This window comes from Chrysochloris asiatica, unplaced genomic scaffold (assembly GCF_000296735.1).
Source record: "Chrysochloris asiatica unplaced genomic scaffold, ChrAsi1.0 scaffold00306, whole genome shotgun sequence".
Classification (NCBI taxonomy): Eukaryota; Metazoa; Chordata; class Mammalia; order Afrosoricida; family Chrysochloridae; genus Chrysochloris; species Chrysochloris asiatica.
The window spans coordinates 2,069,981-2,083,774 of NW_006408824.1; the positions used below are offsets into that span (position 1 = coordinate 2,069,981).

Below are 13,794 nucleotides of genomic sequence, written 5' to 3' on the forward strand. Positions count from 1 at the left end.
AATGTAAGTAAGTCTTTAGTGCCCTAACTCTTTTTCTGCCCCTTCTGAACTCTTTTCCTTGTTGGTATGCCGTGGAGTTAATCGTGACCCACAGTGACCCAGTATAGGGTTTCCAAGGGGCAGCTAGTGAGCTCGAATCACATTCCTTACAGTTCGAAAGGCTTTGCTGTCTGACGCATTAGCCCACAGAATCACAGCAGGACTGCTTTGTTATTGGCGTCTCAGCTTAGGCTGGCCTGCGCCTTGATGGGCGGGCCTGAGGCTTGGAGGCTGGGCAGAGGGCTGGCCAAGGCCGAAAAAAGCTGAGGGCGGGGGCAGGCAGATGGCGCGGCTGTGTCTGATGACGTCTACAATGCCTATCTCTGTCTCCCTGTGCCATGAGCACCCCAATTTGCCCTATATCCACGCCAACAATGCCCAACGTGGCAATGAGGCACCCCCCCTGGGATGGATCACGCTAGTTCCTGTGGCCCCGCTAGCTCTCCGGGAGCATCCACCCTATGAATGACTACGCTCAAACCCTGAGCTCCATGCTCTGCAATGGGCGGGGCAGTCCCCAGGTTGGGAACTAAGCGCAGGCAGGTAGAGGCTCGAAATGCTTGTAACTCCTCAGCAGTTTGATTTTTAAAAAAAGCAAGCTCATAATGCTAAGACCTAGTGTTTTATGTTTGCCCCAAGGCTGTCTGTCTACCAGGCCGGGGCCTCCCTGTGCGATACCACCCCTATATTCTCTGGAGCCCGCGTACCTGTGCTGCCCGGTCAGGGAAGCGCTGGAAGTCCTCTCTCCTCATTCATTTAAAAAAAAATATTCACTGGGCAAAGAGTTCAAACCATGTATTACAGCGGATTCCTAGGTTTAGAATGTCAGAAATGAGAGCACTGAATTTTGAGGTCTTATCCTCAGGTCTTAGGGTTCTGGACTTATCCCAGAGGTTGGATCAGAGTGGTCTGTCACCACACATATAGAAATCCAGGTACCATGAGTACTTTCCCTCAACTACCCATGGCCTAGACCAGAACAGAACAGCTTGGCCCTTCTAGAAACACACCCACTCCTAATGTACTGATGGCTCAGTTGATGCATAAAAATTATTAAAATAAGCATGCTGGCCCAGGAACTGAGGATGCTGGATTCCCAAAGAGGTCAACCTTGAAGAAGAACTGGATTCGCCTGGAGCTGGAGACTTTTCCCATGTTCTAGAGATAAAACTTACAACTGCAGTAGGAATTTCGTTGAATAAAACTTCAAACTGTAGTTAAGTGAGCTTTCTTTGTTCCTCTCTTAGATCATAATAACCCTGTCTTTGGGAATGGAATGTGTAGACAGAACAGTAGGTATCAGATTGCACTGTATCAGACATTGAATCTGTTGGATTCCTTGTTATTGTTACCTGCCATCTCATCAGTTCTGACTTATAGTGACTCTGTATCGGGTTTAAGGAGCCACTATTAGGTTTGAACGACAAACCTTGTGGTTAGCTTACCCTTCATTACCACACCAGGACATCCTAACAAACTCTTTCTTTCCCCCCTATCTCAGAATGTGCTTAAGGATCCCTTATGGAGCTGTGAACACTGCCCTGCTGACTGCTAGGTCGGCAGTTCAAACACATTGGTCATGCTTTGGGAGAAAGATGAGACTATTACTGTAAAGATTTAGTCTTGGAATGGTTGGATGGCCCTGAGTTTGTTTGTTTGTTTTGGAATGTGCTTACTGGCCCAAACTCGGGGGCGGAGCACAAACCTGGTATAGGGTCAAACACTTTGTGGAGTCTGCCTTTAGTGCAGCAGAGAGAGCACACTGAAGAGCTCAGGTCTGCAGTATAGGACCATGTCCTCCATCCTCCTGGGACTCAGAGCATGTGATGCAGATAGGAGATCGGGGTTTGTGTCTCCTTCCCCATCTGCTTGTGTCACTGTGAGTATTATCACTGCTGTCCCAGGACTGACAGTAATAGTTGGCCTCATCCTCAGCCTGGGTGTTGCTGATGGTCAGAGTGGCTGTTGTTCCTGAACTGGAGCCAGAGAATCGGTCAGGAATCCCTGAGGGCCGTTCACTGTCTTTATAGATGACATGCACAGGGGCCTGGCCTGGCTTCTGCAGGAACCAGGAAGCATATTTCTTTGGGAGAAGTTCTCCAGAGCAGCTGATGGTGGCCGTCTGTCCCAGGATCACTGACACTGAGGATGCTTGAATCAGCTCATAGGAGACCACAGAGCCTGCAAGAGAGGAGAGAGAGGAGGGTGTGAGACTGAGGGGTCCTTCCCAGGAGGTCCCCCTGATGCCATGACTGGGCTGAGCTCAGGGTGTGAAGCAGGACTGGGGGCCTGAACCTGAGGTTATGGGAAGCTGGGAGTACCTGTGCAGAGAGTGAGAAGGGGAAGCAGAAGAGTCCAGGTCATGGTGGAGACACTGAGCTCAGTCTCCTGAGTTCACAACTGGGCGGGTGCCCGGACCCTCTTATTCCTTTTCAGAACCCTTGGAGCCTGGGTTGTTTGACCTTTATGCAAATTTACTACCCCTCTGGGGACTCTGATAAACCAGGCCTGGTAGCATAGTTGTTATGAGTTGGGCTGCTTTTCTCATAGTCAATAGTTCTAAACTACCAGTAGTTCCATGTGAGTAAGATGAGGCTTTCTGCTCCCATAAAGATTTATTTACAGCTTCAGAAACCTTAAATAGGGTTGCCATGATAGGAACTGACTCTATGGCACATGGCCATCACCAAGGGGCAAGCCAAGGCAGGAAGGGGTGGAGCTTCCCACAGTTTTCGTTGAGCTGTTGCAGGTTGGAAAATCCGGTCTGGCACTAAGGTTGGGGTCACAGTCACTTTGTGAGGGTGTGGCCACATGAGGAGGAGTCCTACTGGCTCCGTGGGTTATAATTTGCACACTGTCAGAATCGACTCTGTGTGTTTGTTTTATTTTGGTTTCGACCAAGTGAGCACTCTGCTCACCTCTTCTGGCTGTACCTTGTTTTTGTTCTTGTTAAGTGTTGTACAGTCTTGTTTGACTCATAGTGACTCTGTATAGGCTTTGGAGGAGCGACTGATGAGCTTGAGCCACTCACCTTGCAGTTCAAACTGACTTTGCAGTCCAGTGTAAAATCCATTGATTGATCTCTGCCCAGAACTGGACACTAGCAAATAGATCACTAGTAACCCCTACAGGTACAGTGACTGTCCCTGAACTGAGCCTAGTGATCAGGGCTGTGACAGTGATATTGGGAGGCTCACGTCACTTGTTGAGAAGACTCAATGGAGATTCTCATCTCCATGATCCACCTTACATAGGAGTGAAGTTCCTTGTACACAAATAAGTGTGGGCTGACTTCCATATCTGTGGTGACCAATTATACATACTTACAAATCTAGTTAATATTCTTATTCCTTGTGTCCTATTTAGTGCGAGTATACCTGTGAAAGTAAAAATAAGAGTTTCGGGTAAATGAAATGTAATCTTTTCCTTTACCATCAACAAGTCACAAGAATAAATCTTCATAGAATCTACTTGTACTTTCTGAAACCTGTATGTAGTCAGGAACAACTATTTACATAGGACAATGAAATGACAGATTAGTAAATAAGTACAACAATTCTCGTCAGATTAGCAAGTAAACACAAGTAAGCCCTGTGCTTACCTTGCTTTCTGGGAACCGTGTTGCTGTCAGAAACTGTAAATTTGAAAAGAAGCTTTGGTTCACTAGGATGGTGCTGTGGAGCTGTGAGAAAGACAGGTACCAGCCAGACCTGGATGCAGAATTTGGATGTAGTGAAAAGGATGTGACATTGTTCACTCCAGATGATCTAATGAGCAAGGAAATACTGTGCTTACATTACCTATTAGATAATCTCCCCTTGGACACCAACCAGAGACTACATCATCATGAAATGCAGTCATGTTAGGGGAGGTAGGAGGAAAGACAAAAGGGAGGGGAGGTCAGGGTTTTTGAAAAAGTCTAGGTCAGAGGTAAGATGCCCTTGGACCTCAGCTGGACAGTGAGGGCATTATGTCCTAAGAATACAAAGGAGACTCAGCAACTTTTATTCATCAGGGAATGAAATAACAGATCCTGGGAGCCCTAACTCTCCCTGTGCTGCCCCCTGGAGCTCAGGGGTGTCTCCTGAGTGCACCCCAGCCCTGCAGGAGTTGTATACCTGGACCAGGTTCTCCCACCTCATTTACAGGTAAAGACTCATTGTGTTTGTGCTCCCAATCAGGGTCCTGAAGCTGCTGCTCATAGGTAAGGGTATCCTGGGTCCAGGTAAGGGTGAGGGCATAGGTAAGGGTGTCCTGGGTCCAGTGGCTACATTGATCACTTTCTGTCTGCTATTCAAGCTACCTGGGCTTTCCCTAACTGCCTGGGCTTCACTTAGGTAGCTCTTGTCACTCTTGGATGCACCTGCCTGCAGTTCTGGTACCATAGCAGTTACGAGTTGGGCTGCTAACATCAAGGTCAATAGTTCAGAACTACCAGATCCTCCTGGTGATAGAAAGATTATACTTTCTCAAGGTCACCTGTTCAAGCTCAACAACATGGTCATTATGGGTCAGAAATGACTCTACCATCTTTAACAACAACTACAACATGTTACTCCAGGCTCATCTGTGTAGTGATGTATTTTGCAAATTTACCACCAGTGTTCAATGTTTCATAGTATTACATGTGTGTATGTACCAAAGTCTGTTTACTCACCCTTTCATTGATGGACATTTATTAGGGTTCATTCAGTGTCTTGTATGCTTACCTTCTCATTTTTTAAGATGTTAGGGAAGTTTCTTCCAATAATTCTTTGAAAGTTTGCTCTGTGCTTTTTATTGTCTCTCCCTGTCTCGAGTTCAAATCACCCATAAGGTCTTCTTGTTTATGGTGTCCTACATAACTCTTAGACTTTTTCAGATTCTTTCATTATTTTTTTATTGTTTCTTGCATATTAATACTGAGCGATTTTATTCGTGCTCAGTAATTTGGGCTTCCATTGCTTTGAATCTACTCTTTTTCTATTTAATGTATTGTCCATTTCTGAACTCTTAGTATTAAGCTTCTGCTTGTCTAAACACAGGAGAGCTGGGGGCAGGTTGACTGGTTAAATTGTTTCAAAATTTGCATTTACATTGCATTTATTGTTGTGTTTTCCTGAATTCTTATAAATTTTTCTTTTGTATTCTCCTTGTTTTCCTCGATTTTTCTGTCAATCTTTTGAAGGTACTTAAATGTTGTTCTTTTGAATTCTTTTGCAGTTTGTTCCATTACTTTCTATTCCTTAGAAATTTTTTCTGACTCTGCATCTTAGTCTTTTGTTTGAGCCCAATTTGGTCGTGTTTCTTCATGTGAGCATGTTGTCTCTGGAGCACGATAGGTTTGTCATATTTGTATTTAATTGATGAGTGTGTGTTGATTTTTGATCAATTCTCAACTATTGTCATCTCCTATGGGTGTAGTTACAGAATGGGAGAGTGTACACGGTTCTTGTTCACCATTGGTGTACCTCAGTTTAGGGTGGATTTCACTGGTGTTGACTGCTGTAGGAGTCTGTTATTGGCTCTTTCCCAGCAGATAGATCTACATATAGTATGGTCATGGCTGGGTTGTATGGGCATGGTTGCTGTCTCCTGTTGGGTGTGAAAGAGCAAACCCCTCCCCCATCACAAGAAAGAAAACAAACAGAATAAAAAATGTAGGAACTAAAAATGAAAAGACAAAATTAATACAGAGAAAAAAGAAATAAAAGTAGGCAGTACCCATAAAAAAAGAAAATAATAAGCCTAAAGACAAATGTGGGGCAGAGAAATGGAACTAGAGAAGAGAAAAATAAGAGACAAAGTAAAAGGGAGAAAAAGCCTACTTAACAATAGCTAGAAAGGTAAAAGAGGGACAGGACAATGGAGCTATAGAAGAGAAAAATGAGATAGGAAACTAAAAGAAGACATTAAAAATGCTTATAAAACTAGTTAGGGGAATATGGAAAGAGAAAGAGAAATATCGAAAAATCAAGGCAGGGAAGGGCTGAAGAGAGGAAATGAGAAGCAGAAGAAAAGAAGTAAAAACAAAAGCAGGGATCAAAAGGATAAAAGGGATCACCAAATCTTTGTTCCTGAGGCATCTCTGGGTGGATTGAAACCTTTCAGTTAGCAGTCTAGTGCTCATGGATTGAATCTTGGCTGGAGACACTCTTCCAGATGGAAGGTGAGTGAAAGACAGTGGACAATCCAGACTTTCTTCCTTGCTACGCTTCTTCTACGGTCCCCTCTCTGTGGCTCAATCAGAGCTATTGAAGTATGCTTTGGTGAGCAGTTATGGAAAATGTGAGCCATGTCATTTGGAGAGAATTGCAGCTGGGCCAGGTTCTACAGAAACAGCGACAAGGTTCCACAACACCCTCTGCTGCTCACACAGCCATACATCTCTTGAGCTATGAAAGGTTTCAGGAAGATAACCCAGCTGAGACCTTCTAAAACAAGCCTAATTCCTTTGTCCAATGAAAACGGTTCCATTTCTAGTCCAGATTGTCCTTTCTGGGTCTACCTGAGATTAGAAGTTTCAGTTTTGTTATTATATACCATTTTGTGTTGCTGGATCCATTTGGAAGAGAAAAGAATGCGTGTGGTCCTTTGCCCCAAATTTCAGCAGCATAGTATGTGAGATAAAATACATTAGACCAAGTTTGACCATCCTCATTTTTAATTAGTATGCTGACTGTACTTTTCCAACAAAGATTTGTTTGTTCTTCTTGCAGTTCATGGTATATTTAGTATTCTCTTTCAACACCATAATTCTAGGGCATCAATTTTTCAGTCTCAGTTACCATTGTGTTTTTTCACCTTTTTCTCAGGGACAGTTCTGAGCCTGTACTGATCAGATGAGACACCCTTCTTTGGAATACCATGAGACTTGTCGTAAGTGAACTCAAGGCACTGGAGAAACTGGGACCTTTTGTTCGGCGTTCCTTCCCTTTCTAACTTTTAGAAATCACAATAATCTTTTGGCTGGCTCTGACTTTCCTGTTGTTCACTTATGAAGACCTTCCGATTTTATTGGACCACTTGAATTCAAGGTAACATATTGTCTTGTTCCTGTTCTTAGGAGGTACACATATGTGAGGTCCTTTATTCTGCCCATCCCATTCACTGAAGGTTAAATTGTGTCTGTGGTCAACGAATAAGGAAGACTATAGAATAATTGATGCATGTGAACTATGGTGTTAGAGAAGAATTCTGAAACTATCATGAATTGCCAGAAAAACTAACCAATCTGTGTTGAAAGAAGTACAGCCAGAATGCTCCTTGGAAGTCAGGATGATGAGACTTTGTCCCTCACACTTTGGACATATTTTCAAGAGGGACCAGTCCCTGAAGAAGGACAACATGCTAGGTTAAGAGATGGTTTGATCCTGTGGCGGCAGCAGTCTGTTCCTCTGCCTGCTGTTGGTCGGCCATATCTGCTTTTGAATTAGGAGTCTCTATTTACACAGCTTGAGGAATTCAGAGAAAACATCCCTAGGGTCGAGATAGGAGGCAGATCAGACTGAACAAGTCCAAGTTTAATATAAGTGCTCTCTTGACTCCCTGAGAAAGTCACCATTTAAGTATTAAAGTGATTGTATACCAACTAGAGTCTTACTGTGGACAGACCATCTATTATTCATATGTAATTTCAGGCTAAAGTTGACGTAAATGAAAACAAGTCCACAGAGCCCCAAAATGAGCTTAAATGTATGCCACCTGAATTTAGAGACCATCTCAAGTAGAGATCTGATGCATTAGAAACTAATGACCAAAGACCAGAAGAACTGTAAAGTCCAAAATGATTGTCATAAGAGTTTCTGAAATTTGCTTCCCAGCGGTGAGTTGTTAAGGAAAAAAGGAAGAATTGAGTAAGTGAAAGAGATGAACAGAAATTTCAAAGGGCAGCTCAAGAAGACAAAGTGAAGTATTATAATGAAATGTACAAAGACATTCAGCTAGAAAACCAAAAGGGAAGAACACACTCAGCATTTTTTGAGGCTGAAAGAACTGAAGAAAAATTCAAACCTCAACTTGCAATATTGAAAGATTTTATGGGTAACATACTGAATGACGCAGAAAGCATCCAATAAAAGATGGAAGGTATACACAGAGGCATTGTTTCAAACGAAGTGATTGATGCCCAATCATTACAAGAGGTAGCATATGATCAAAAACCAGTGGTGCTGAGGAATAAAGTCCAACCTGCACTGAAGGTATTAATGAACTAAGGCTCCAGGAATTGGAAGAATACAAATGAAACTCTTTCAACAAATTCATGTTTATCCTCTATGCCAAGAAATTTCTAACATAGCTGTCTTCCAAGATTTCCCTTAGGCTCCGTGTCTCAGGAAGAACAAGAACAATAAAGTACCAAATGCAGGGGTTGCAGTGCATGAGGGCTTTCAGTGGGCCCATTATACCTGCTCAGGGGGAATTTCATGGGATTTCTCAGAAATTATGCACACTGAGAATCACTCAGTGAACATATACTCAGAACCAACTGTATATGTCCCATGCACTGGTCAATGATCTGGGGTTATAGTAGAAACCCTTGTGCCTGAGACAAACTCTTTACTTTCTAGTAAAGTCTTTACTTTACTTTCCTAGTAACTCTTTCCAAGTGATCCCTAGGCTCCCTGTTTTATTGTGTCGTTAGGAATGTTTGAATCATTTCAGATGCATTTGTTTGCTTGATGAATTGATAGCAACTTCTGGTAGACTGATCATGTAATCTAGTCCCATTTCACATGTGGAGTATTTGCATCTTTTCGATATCACCTATGATCATTGGATTATCATTTGGCATTGACCAAATTTTCATTCTCCTTTTTAAGATCTATGTTGCTTGTAAGGAGCCCTGGTGGGGTAGTGGGTTAAGTGTTGGGCTGATAACCACAAGGTCAGTAGTTCAAATCCACCAGTCACTCCACGGTAGAAAGATGAGCCTACACAGTCTCAGAAATCATGTTGTATATGATCTTGTAAAAAGCTTCAAAAACCACCTTGACTGACACACTAACTCTGATTGTTCTGAGTTATCCTAAAGGTCCTAGATTCATAGTTTCCCACAGAGCTGGACTCTTGAGCAGGAATATTAGTACCCCTATCACTGAGGGAGACTGTCTCCTAAACAGAGACCAATTTAGTTATGGGGGTAGTGAAACTGAGTGGGGGACTCCATATTACTTGGGGAATGAAGTCTCCTGATGGGGCTTGGATACTCTCCTGTAGGGATGAGGGGCTTGTGTGTTCCATCTCACACCCACTTGAAACAAGCTGAGAATGAAGTGGAGTTTTTGTGGGGTCATCTGAAGGTGGAGTTGGCTTGAAGGTGGGAGGAGAGACAAAAGAAATGGGAGGTCAGGTTTTCTGGAACTGTCCATGACAAAAATCAGCTCCCTGGGACCAGTGCTGAGAGCAGCAAAAATGCCCCGGAAGCTGTCCTGGAGGAAGGACACAGGCTTTGCAAACCCCTGTTCTTTACACTGTGCCCCCCCATCGAACACCTCAACCTAGGAGTGATCCCCCAAGAAACACTCAGTGTTCTAGGAGCTTCCAGGTCCCAAGTGGAGCAGAGTTCCTCAGCTCATTTCACAGGTAAGAACTCACTGTGCCTGAGCTCCAAGTAATGATTATAAGACTCAGTCTGACAGTAACCTCAAAAGGCAGTCACTGCTGCCCTTGGGGATAAAGTGGAGTGTCCTGCCTGACCTTCCAGCCTGAGAACAGAACCTGCAACACCTGTGGTTTTCCATTAGGCTTCATCTGTACAGTGTCAGCATGTCTTTAGAGCGCAATTATGCCACTGCCTACTGGTTGAGAGGACAGACTAGAATCTCCCTCTTTCTGGTGACACCTAAGCACTTTTCACCTAGGAGGTTCTGGGCCAGGGAATCCAGTTCCCATTCTGTGCTGGTCCATGTCCACCCATAGAGAACAGACTGTTTCAGAGAGGTCACATAATTACAGTACAGGGAGGCAAAGGCAGATGTGTCCGCATGATGAAATGCCCTTCAATGATCCTTTGTCCATTTTGGATACTGGAGAGGTCATGACATGTTATAGGCTTTTTGGAAACATTTCAAAGTCACGACATGCATGTGTGACACCCTACCGACCTACGCTTCTGTGTCTTCGGACCATGTTGCACCATGTCTTCTCTAACAAGGACCATGTGACCTCAGCAGGACTTGTCAATGCTTCACTTGGTGGCTTCACTTACTGCTGTGTATTCAAATCATCATTAATAAAATACTTTAAAAAAATTATGATCCTATTAGAGTTTTTGTTGGGAGAATTTTACACTAATTTAGTTTGACACTGAGATGAAATTGTAAAACTCCAATTTAGTATTTGGGGCAGGCCCAGCTCAGGGTCCTGGAGACTGAGCCCAAGGGCAGCGCATGGGAGACAACATCTATGTGGAGTGAAGATAAGAAACAGGAGAGCGGTCTAGGCTATGGTGGGGATGTCAGAGCTCAGCTTTCTGAGAACAGTCACTCACCTGTGGTATTGAGGCCTCTCTGATTCTGTTCTCAGACCCTATGGTGCCAGTGATGGTAGTTCTTTATGCAGAGTTTCCTCCTCCTCTGAGGTTCAGAAGACTAATCTAACTATTTTGAGACTCTTTACATGCCCATCTCTTGGATTCCAGAAGAGTAAGGACAGGAAAATTCAAAGACTGAATGAAACTCTCAAGAAGTTTGTCTTTACTTAATAAAACACTCATTGCTTTTGTATCACTGTACCTAAAAGAATTGATTGACATTCAAACATATCAGAAAGTAGCACATTATCAATTACCTGTGGTAGAGAAGGAAAAAGTTTGATTTCACTGAAGCCATTGGTGAACAATAAGGCTCCAAAAAGTCACAGAATCTCAACTGATTGTTTCAACAAGTGGATGCAACACTGGAAGCACTCACTCATTTATGCCAAGAAATGTGGCCAGCCAACTGGAAGGGATTATTATTTGTGCCCTCTCCAAAGAAAGGTGATTCAAAGTACAGAAATTATCTAATAATATTAGTAATATCACATGCAAGTTTGCTGAAGAAAACTCACAAACAATTACAGCAGTACATTGACAGGGAGCTGCCAGAAATTCAAACCTGGTTTAGAAGAAGGTATGGAACAACACACATGGTTGCTGATGTCAGATGGATCTTGACTGATAACAGAGCATATCAGAAAGATGCTCATTTGTGCTTTATTGCATACAGAAAAGCATTCGACTACTTAAATCATAACAAATTGTGGATAACAGTATGAAGAGCAGGTATTCCAGATTTCTTAACTGTGCTCACACAATACCTCTGCATAACCTAAAAGGCAGTTGTTTGAAGAGAATAAGAGGATACTGCTTGTTCCAAAAATTAAAAAGATATGCATCAGGGCTGTATCTTTCCACCATACTTACTCAATTCCTATGCTGATCAAAGAAATCCAACAAGTTGTTCTATATGAAGAATAATGTAACATCAGAATTGGAGGAAGACTCATGAAATTTAAACCAAGTTATATGCTGGGCAAGTCTTCTGCAGAAGACCTCTATAAGGTAAGACGCCTCTTTAAGGACTAAAGTGAATCTGACTGAAGCCATGGTGTTTTCAACCACCTCATAAATGTGTAAAACAGGGTAATAAATAGGGAAGACTGGAGAAGAATTGATGCAGTCTTTGAATGATTTGAATTATTGTCTTTGTAGAGAATATTGAATATTCCATGAACTGCTGGAAGAAGGAACAACTCTAACTTGGAAGAAGTAAAGCCCGAATGCTCTTTAGAAGGAAGGATAATAAGACTTCCTTTCATGTATTTTGGACATGTTATCAGAAGGAACTAATTTCTGGAGACTGACATCATACTGGATAAAGTAGATGTTCAGAACAACAGAGGAAGACTCTCAATGAGATGGACTGACACACTGACGGCTACAATGGGCTCAAATATAGCAACGATTATGAAGAAGAACACACCACACAGGCAGTGTTTCTGTCTGCTGCACAGGAGTTCCTAGAGTAGGAATCAACTCAACAGCACCCAACAAAAACAATATAATCAACTCCATTGCTAACAAGTCAAATGATGACTCATAGTGACTTTGTAGGAGAGGACAGAACTGCCTCATAGGGTTTCCAAGGTTGTAAACTGCTGCCGTCCTTCTATAAAGTGGCTTGTATGTTCAAACCACAGACCTTTATGATAGCAACCAAGTGCTTAACCACTGAGACACCAGGGTTCCTTTGATTATTAACATATTTCTGCTTAAATACAGTATGCTCGTATTTGTCAAATCTGTACTTTGATTTCTGTTTCTGGTCTTTAAAAAATTAATTGAGCATGCTTTATGATTCCATTTTTTATCTCCTTTGTGAGCTTATTAGCTTTAACTTTTTGTTGAATTAGTGTGGATTGCAGTACCCATTTAAGGTTTAAAGACAACCTTCAAGTATTAATATATGAGTTCATAAATGATGAAGGTTAAAGACCACAGATTGCAGTATGGGCTGCACCCCAATATAAAGAAAATGAAACTTCTCACCATTAGATCAATAAATAGCATCATGGTGAATGGAGAAAGCATTGAGTTGTCAAGGACTTCATTTTGCTTGTATCCACAGTCAGCACTCGTGGAAGCAGCAGTCAAGAAATCAAACGATGTATGGCATTAGGCAAATCTGCTGCATAAGACCTCTTTGAAGTTTTCAAGAGCAAAGAGGTCAGTTTAAGGACTAAAGTGTAGCTGACCCAATCCATGGTATTTTCAATGCTTTATATGCATGTGAAAGTTGGAGCAATAAGGAAGACTATAGAAGAATTGTTGCATTTGTTTTATTTGTGTTGGAGAAGAATATTAAAGGTTTCATAGACTGCCAGAAGAACAAACAAATCTGTGTTGGAAGAAATACAACTAGAGTGCTCCTTAGAAGCCAAGATGGTCATACTTTGTCTCCTATACTTCATAAATAATATCAGGAGGGGCCAGTCCCTGGAGAAGGCATCATGCTTGGTAAAGTGGGGAGACAGGGTTAAAAGAGGACGATCCTGAATGAGATGGAGAAGCCCAGTGGCAGCAACAATGGGCTCAAACACAGCAGCAATTGTGAGGATGGTGCAGGGCCGGCTACTGTGTCATTCTGTTGTACAAAGGGTTGCTATGGGGTTGTACCGACTCAATGGCACCAAACAACAATAGTAAATGAAACTTATAACATACTTTAGTCATACAATGTCATTATTTTTTGCTTCAATTTTCATAATAGAGCCTTAAATGATTAAACAAAACTTGATTATTTACCACATAGTTAAGATTTTTGATATTTCCAATTCTTTTGGATAGTCTGAGATCTCTATGTAATCTCAATTTTCCACATGCCTTGTCATATCTTTGATTCTTTTTGTAGTGAGAGAGGGTTTGCTTGTGTTCAATTTTGTCAACTGTCTATATCTGGAGGAGGCTGGTAACATTGTGATTTAATCGTTGGGCTGCTAACTGCAAGGTTGGTAGTTCAAATTATCAGCCACACTTCAAGAGAAAGATGATGCTATTTGCTCCTGTAAAGATTAACGGTCTCAGAAATGCACATGAAAAAATTTTATTATGTCTTATAGGGTCAATAAGGAGTCTAGTAGCAAAGTGGTATTAAAGTGGCTATTAACGTCAAGGTCAGCTGTACCACAGGAGAAAGATGAGACTTTCTACTCCCGTAAACTTGACAGCCACGAAAGTCTACACAGGGTCACTATGAGTCAGAACTGGCTCCATGGCAAACCGCCACCACCATA

The 13,794-nt window shown here is 42.3% G+C and overlaps 1 protein-coding gene across 1 annotated transcript in view; it reads right to left on the minus strand.

The window, feature by feature from the left end:
• The window catches only part of IGLL5 (immunoglobulin lambda-like polypeptide 5), a 176,631-nt gene that overhangs the window by 144,962 nt on the left and 17,875 nt on the right, over window positions 1-13,794 (minus strand). Inside the window, exon 3 of the mRNA XM_006874955.1 lies at window positions 3,835-3,839. Within this exon, the coding sequence (XP_006875017.1) occupies window positions 3,835-3,839 (5 nt within the window). The remainder of the gene's footprint in view (window positions 1-3,834; window positions 3,840-13,794) is intronic.